The sequence below is a fragment of the Colobus angolensis genome, unplaced genomic scaffold (genome assembly GCF_000951035.1).
Source record: "Colobus angolensis palliatus isolate OR3802 unplaced genomic scaffold, Cang.pa_1.0 Scaffold626, whole genome shotgun sequence".
In the NCBI taxonomy this organism is placed as follows: Eukaryota; Metazoa; Chordata; class Mammalia; order Primates; family Cercopithecidae; genus Colobus; species Colobus angolensis.
Genome location: NW_012119888.1, coordinates 150188 through 156906, shown reverse-complemented (window position 1 = coordinate 156906; position 6719 = coordinate 150188). Strand labels below are relative to the sequence as shown.

At 57.4% G+C, this 6719-nt stretch overlaps 1 protein-coding gene across 1 annotated transcript in view; it reads left to right on the top strand.

Annotated features, from left to right (window-relative positions):
* Positions 1-3285: 3285 nt before the first annotated feature.
* P2RX6 (purinergic receptor P2X, ligand gated ion channel, 6) overlaps positions 3286-6719 on the top strand; it is a 17584-nt gene continuing 14150 nt past the window's right edge. The window contains exons 1-3 of the mRNA XM_011963805.1: positions 3286-3631; positions 4234-4384; positions 6296-6367. Coding sequence (XP_011819195.1) covers positions 3468-3631; positions 4234-4384; positions 6296-6367 — 387 coding nt within the window. The 5' untranslated portion in view covers positions 3286-3467. The remainder of the gene's footprint in view (positions 3632-4233; positions 4385-6295; positions 6368-6719) is intronic.

The following is a 6719-nucleotide window of genomic DNA, read 5'->3' as shown; positions in this document are numbered from 1 at the left end:
TTTCACTTCATGCTCACCACAGTCCCAAGCTTATGAGATCTTGTGGGGGCCATTTCACAGATTGGAAACTGAGCTGCTTTCATAAGTCACCCTGTTTACTCAGTGGCAGAGTCAGCATTTGGATTCAGCTCCAATGAACTCACACCTTGCCCACCCCTTTCTTGAACTTCCCAGTCTGCAACTCTCTGTGTTGCAGGACTTTCCACCCTGCATTCAGGCACTGGGAGTCTCTTATGTGCAGGGCAGGGCAGGAGAATGGGTGCCAGCCAGCAAGGAAGGAGAGTGGTGGGGTGGGGTGGGTGAGAAAGGGACTTGTATCCAGCACTGACTGCACAGTGGAGGGTCTAACTCCACCCCACATGCCCCCTCCTGTGATGAGGCCCCTCCTCTATCCACCAGCAACACCAGCAGGCCCCAGGTGACATGGCCCAGATTTCGGGAGTGGAGGCACATCCCTGAGGAAAGGGAGAGGACTCACGCCTGCCCACCTGCCCCAGGCCCAGCACCTACCACAGATGCTGCTGCTTTTGCTCAGGGCACCTGCCAGGGCCTCTGTACCTGCCTCATAGAGCCCATTGTCCCAGAGTTTCAGCTACTTGACATATAGATTGGAGCTCATGAGGAAGCCAGAGCCCGGCACCCTGGGACAGACAGAGCAAACACACTGGCCACTATCCTGGCTCATGCTCCAGGGCTCAGCCCACTCCATGTCCCCGACCTGGAAAGTACCCCGCTCCCACCTGCTTAAGGGACACCTGCTTCTCCTTTTAGGCCCCGCCCAGTTCTCCCCCTACTCCCACCTCTCCCAGAGCCCCCAGTGGGTTAGAAGCTTGCAGGCTCCCCAACCCTTAATGCCATCTGTCACAGCCTCAATCCCATCTGTCTCCCAGATGTGGAGGGTAGAACATGACTGGCACAGGCAGAACCTGGCAAGTGTAGGGGACAGACTCAGGGGCACTCCCATGGCTGCTGTCTCCTGGGGCCTCTCCCTGTAAGCCTGGACCCAGTGTCCTTCCAGTAGTACCTGGGGCCCCACGCCACCATGCGGCAGGTTCAGCTCTGGGGCACTGCCTTGGCACAGAAAGCAGAAGATGGGCACAATGCTATGGACCCAGCAGGACCTCAGGTAGAGGGTGTCCCCAATCAGTTCTCCAAGCCCATGGGTGCCTGGTAGGAGACAGCAGGATGAATGTGAACCCCTGCATGGCTATAGCCACCTGCCTCCTCCCCTGCCCTGCATCACTACCTGGCCTATTGTTTGCCTCTAGAAGCACTGCTTCCTATACTCCTTGGGACCACTGCCCCCATGTGACAGATGGGAACATCGAGGCTAAGGCAACGCAAATCTTTTCCTTAAAGTCATACAGCTGTCAAAAGAAAGCTGGACAACCTGGGCAACACAGTGAGATAAAAAATTATTTAAATTAGCCAGATGTGGTGGTTCCCTGTAGTCTCAGCGACTCAGGAGGCTGAGGCAGGAGGCTCACTGGAGTGCAGAGTTCAAAGCTGCAGTGTTGGCCAGGCGCGGTGGCTCAAGCCTGTAATCCCAGCACTTTGGGAGGGCGAGACGGTCGGATCACGAGGTCACAATACCAAGACCATCCTGGCTAACACGGTGAAACCCTGTCTCTACTAAAAAATACAAAAAACTAGCCGGGTGAGGTGGCGGGCGCCTGTAGTCTCAGCTACTCGGGAGGCTGAGGCAGGAGAATGGCGTGAACCCGGGAGGCGGAGCTTGCAGTGAGCTGAGATCCGGCCACTGCACTCTTGCCTGGGCGACAGAGCGAGACTCCGTCTCAAAAAAACAAAAAAACAAAGCTGCAGTGAGCTATGATCCTGCCACTGCACTGAAATCTGGGTGACAGAGCAAGACACTGGCTCTAATACATAAATACATAAATAAAGTACCACAGCTAGTGGTAGCCAATCCTGCCAGAGTCAGGCCTCTGCCTGTCTGATGCCAAATTGCACGCTGTGTCTTTTAACCCGATTGCAGACCACAAGTGTTTTGTGAATATTTTCCCGGGGGAAAAACAGAAGTAGTTCTAAATTCTATACATCCATTGGCTTAGTTTTACCTATGGATTGGGAAAACCCAGCTCTAATTGCATTTCAGGCCGGGACAGCCCTTGGTGCACTGTCTGGCGGGATTTTGCATTTTAACCTCCTTCTGGAAGCGCCTTCTCATGGTAAAGTTACTGATGCCGCCAGGAGCGCCGAGGGGAGGGCGAGGGGCTGGAGACGCCCCGCAGAGGGCTACATGCCCTGCTGAACAGGGGTCTCCTGCCTCCTCGGCCCCAGCCCACCTCCCACAACCCCTGTGGGAGAAGCCTCCAAGGGGAGGAGACGGGCCTGGCCCCTGACCGGTGCACCTTCCGTCTCCAGGTCGGAGTCCGAATCGGCCTCGGGACCCTCCTTGGCCTCGGGGACCCCTGCAAGACGTCCATAGGCCGCTGTCGCCTCTTCCTCCTGCTCTTCATCCTCCCCAGACCTCTCGCAGGAACCACTCATGCTTAAGGCCCTTTCGCAGCCTCAGACCCTCCGGCGGAGACCGCTTGGCGCCTCACCTAGAGCGCGGCCCGGGGATGTGGGCGGAGTCTGCGGCTGCGCTGACCAATCGAATGTGGCGTCCATCGACTGGCGTCCGCCACGGCAATTAGCTACGAGCTCCCTAGCGGCGGTCGCCCCGGCAACCCGGTGTTGTTGGTTGCCGTAGAAACCGTGGCTCGCCTCAGCTGAGGTTCCCTGCCTGAGAGGGTAAACTGCACGCGCCACGGGCCATGCACTAGCTTGGGCGCCTTGTAGGCATTTAGCCTCCCTGCCTCCCTAGGGGGTTCCAGCATCGCCCCCCTTTCATGGACTGGGAAACACGCCTGACTCCAGGACTTGTGTTTTCCTCACTGCACTGGGGAAGGTGGCGGGGGACAGCTTTTCAGGAGGGCCTGGGGAACTTCGCAAAGCCAGGTCACCCTCTCACTCTGGGCCTCTTAGTTCTCTTGCATGCTCTGGCCTTTGCATTCGCTGCTCCCTGCACCAGGAACCTCCATCCCCATCTTTTTCTGCTTGTCGAACTTCAGAAATCTGCAAGGGTCAGCTTAGAGGTCACTTCTTCCTGAAGCTTTCCTCAACACCCTCCTGGCCCTGCTGCTGCTGCGCTCAGGTCGTCCTCTCACAGCACTGATAACAGCTGTCTCTCCCCACCCTCCCACCACCTCCACTCCCACCCCAGGAAGTGAGGCCAGAGGGCAGGGACAGAGCTGCTGCTGTTCTCTGTGTGCCAGGGCCCAGCAAAGGGAATGTAGGGAGGGTGGGGGGTGCAGGACAGCTGGGGTTAGGGACTGAGGGCTGGGTGTCGGAGGCTGGATCCTGCTTTAGTGGAAGTGTCCCTTTAACAGTGAGTGGCCTGGCCTGGCTCGGGCCCTGCTTTGCCTCCTGTTCAGCTGTGACTGCAGCTACCATGCTGACTCATGTGCCCGCAGCTAGCAAGAGCTGGCAGCATGGGCTCCCCAGGGGCCATGACAGGCTGGGGGCTTCTGGATTATAAGACAGAGAAGTATGTGATGACCAGGAACTGGCGGGTGGGCGCCCTGCAGAGGCTGCTGCAGCTTGGGATCGTGGTCTATGTGGTAGGGTAAGAGAGAAGAGCTTCTGGCCAGGCTGGAGGGGCAGGGGAAGAGGTGGGGGGTGGGGCTTGGTCCTGCTGGGTTGAAGTTGAGGGTTGGGCTGTTTAGGGGCTAGAGGAGAAGGGGGCAGATTGGGACAGGGGCTGCGGGGAGGTAGGCGATACAAGACAGGAGAGCAAGAACAAGCTGTGTGTTTGTCCTGTGTGTCCACCTGCCTCCTTCCCAGTCCCTCCCCACGGCCCCACCCAGGGGGCACAAGACATCGTCCTTAACATCTGTGAGAGCTGGAGCAGTAGCCCCAGAGAGACCACCAACTGTATCTCGGGTCAGGGGAGTCTAGAAGCTGGGAGCTGGGTGTAGTGAGGCTGGGGGTGGGTGCTGGCTGGGGAAGGTGATTGTCCGAGGGCACTGGCTCTCTGACGCATGGCTGGAGCTTCTGTCTCGTTCAGGGGGTCTGGAGTGGGAAGTGGGGCCAGAGAGGAGGTGGGGCCCTCGATGCTGAACTGGGAGCCTGTAGGGTGTGGGGGGAGAACTGAGCATGTAGGGCCCAGCTCTGCCCCTGTCACTATACCCTGGGGATACACTACACTGCCTAACTTCTCCTCCCCAGGTGGGCTCTCCTCGCCAAAAAAGGCTACCAGGACCGGGATCTTGACCCCCAGATTTCTGTCATCACCAAACTCAAAGGGGTTTCCGTGACTCAGATCGAGGAGCTTGGAAACCGGCTGTGGGATGTGGCTGACTTCGTGAAGCCACCTCAGGTGGGGGCCCTGGTGCTGCTGACGGGAGTGCAAGTCCTTTGCCCACTGACAGCTTGGACACCCGCCATGCAGCCAGTGTGTGCAAGAGAGAAGCATGTGATGCCAGAGACAGCTGGGGGTTCTCAGGAAGGCTTTCACAGAGGAGTGGCGCCTGGACAGGGCTTTCAGGGATGTGTAGGAGGTTTCAGGGTGGAAAAAGGGGCTGGTCAAGAAGCCAGGCCAGGGCTGGGTGTGGTGGCTTACTCCTGTAATCCCAGTATTTTGGGAGGCTGAGGCGGGCGGATCACGAGGTCAGAAGATAGAGACCATCCTGGCTAACACGGTGAAACCCTGTCTGTACTAAAAATACAAAAAATCAGCCGGGCGTGGTGGCGGTCGCTTGTAGTCCCAGCTACTCAGGGAGGCTGAGGCAGGAGAAGGGTGTGAACCTGGGAGGCGGAGCTTGCAGTGAGCCAAGATCGCGCCACAGCACTCCAGCCTGGGAGACAAAGAGAGACTCTGTCCCCCGTCCCAAAAAAGAAGCCAGACCAGAGAAACTGCATTTCCAAAGACTGCCAACAGAAAAGAAGGGGGTGTCCGGAACTAGTGGCTTGAGCTTGAGAGTGGTGTGGGATGCTGGGGCATGGAACTTCCTGTAGCCCTGCTCCCTGACCTGGGGCGCTGTGGTCAGGTGCTGCTTCTCCCCTCTTCTCAGCTGTGTTTCTCTCCTCCATCCACCCAGCTCATCCCCAGCCTCAACTTCCACTTCTACTCTTCTGATGCCCAGGGTGTATGTAGCCCCAGTGAACACCTGCCCAGAGCGCAGCTGTCTTCCAGGTGCACACCCACATGTCCAAAGATCAATTATTTCCCTCTCCTGGCATGGCCTCTGTGACATCCACTAGTCACGATGGCTGTGACATCCACTAGTGCCTCAGCCAGATCCATGACTCAACCTGGACCCCTTCCTGTCCCTTCCAAGATTTTTCACCACTACCCTTGCCATGACTGCATGAGACTGTGGCCTCCTAGAGGGCCCTTAGATGCCCCTCTCACCTCCTCCCTACTACTCGGTGCACACCACGCAGCAGCCAGGCTGAACTTTCACACCAGGCATCCTCAGAGCCTGCAGCCCCTGCTTCTACCCTCAGGAATTCTCCCAACCCAGCCTATGAGGGTGTCCACACATTCCTCCCAATCCTAATGGTTGCCACTCCCACCACCCTCTGCCCAGCCCTCACCTTCCCTTCCTGTGCGTACATTCCTCAAATTCACAGTGCTCTCACGAGCAGCACTGGAGGGTCAGCCTTTCTTTCCAATGTCCTGGGCCACCCATTGACCACAGGCAGAGCTTTCCCTCTTCTCCCCTGGCCTCTGCTGTGCCAGTGCTGCTGTGTGTGGGATGGGAGACTCACCTCTTCTCCATCCTGGGCAGGTGCCGGGCCCAGCTCTCCCCTGGATCTTCAGTACTAGAAGCAGCAGGCTGTTGCAATATTCTGGTTGAAGCCAGGCATGGTAGCTGGAGCCTGTAGTCCCAGCTATTTGGGAGGCTGAGGCAGGAGGATCTCCTGAGCCCAGGAGTTAAAGTTTGCAGTGAGCACTGATGATAACACTGCACTCCAGCCTGGGTGACTAAGTGAAACCCTGTCTCTAAATGCACACAGACACACGCACACACACAAATAAATTTTGGTTGAGCAAATGAGAAAGAAACTTGTCTCAAGAGATGGACATGGGCACGAGGCTTCCTGGTCTCAAAAATGGCCAGAACCCCTACCAGCCTCCCATCTCTGCTTCAGTCTGCCTTATGCGGGGACAGGGTTAATGACTTGACGGGGCCAACATCCCTTCCCTCATAAACCAGGCTGCTGGCTTCCGGCCTTTCTGGTCAATGCGAGCCCATCCAGGCCAACCTTGAGATTTGCCTCCTAGGGAGAAAACGTGTTCTTCTTGGTGACCAACTTCCTTGTGACGCCAGCCCAAGTTCAGGGCAGATGCCCAGAGGTGAGTTTGTCCAGGATCCTCCCAGCAGGCCCCTCGTTCCTCCACCAGCCCCAGGTGGCCACCCGTGTTTCCCTTTCCCCTTCCCAGGTGGCGGAAGGCTCAGCATGTGCTTAGTGTCCCCCAGGCACTGGGCTACATCTTTGTGTGAGTTATTTCTTTCAGTCTTCATATATCCCCTGTCTGGTAGGAAATCCTGTGATCCGCATTTCAGAGGAGAAGACTGAGGCTCGGTGAGGTTGAGTCACTTTCTTAAGGCCTCCCAGGCCGGGCGCGGTGGCTCAAGCCTGTAATCCCAGCACTTTGGGAGGCCGAGACGGGTGGATCACGAGGTCAGGAGATCGAGACCATCCTG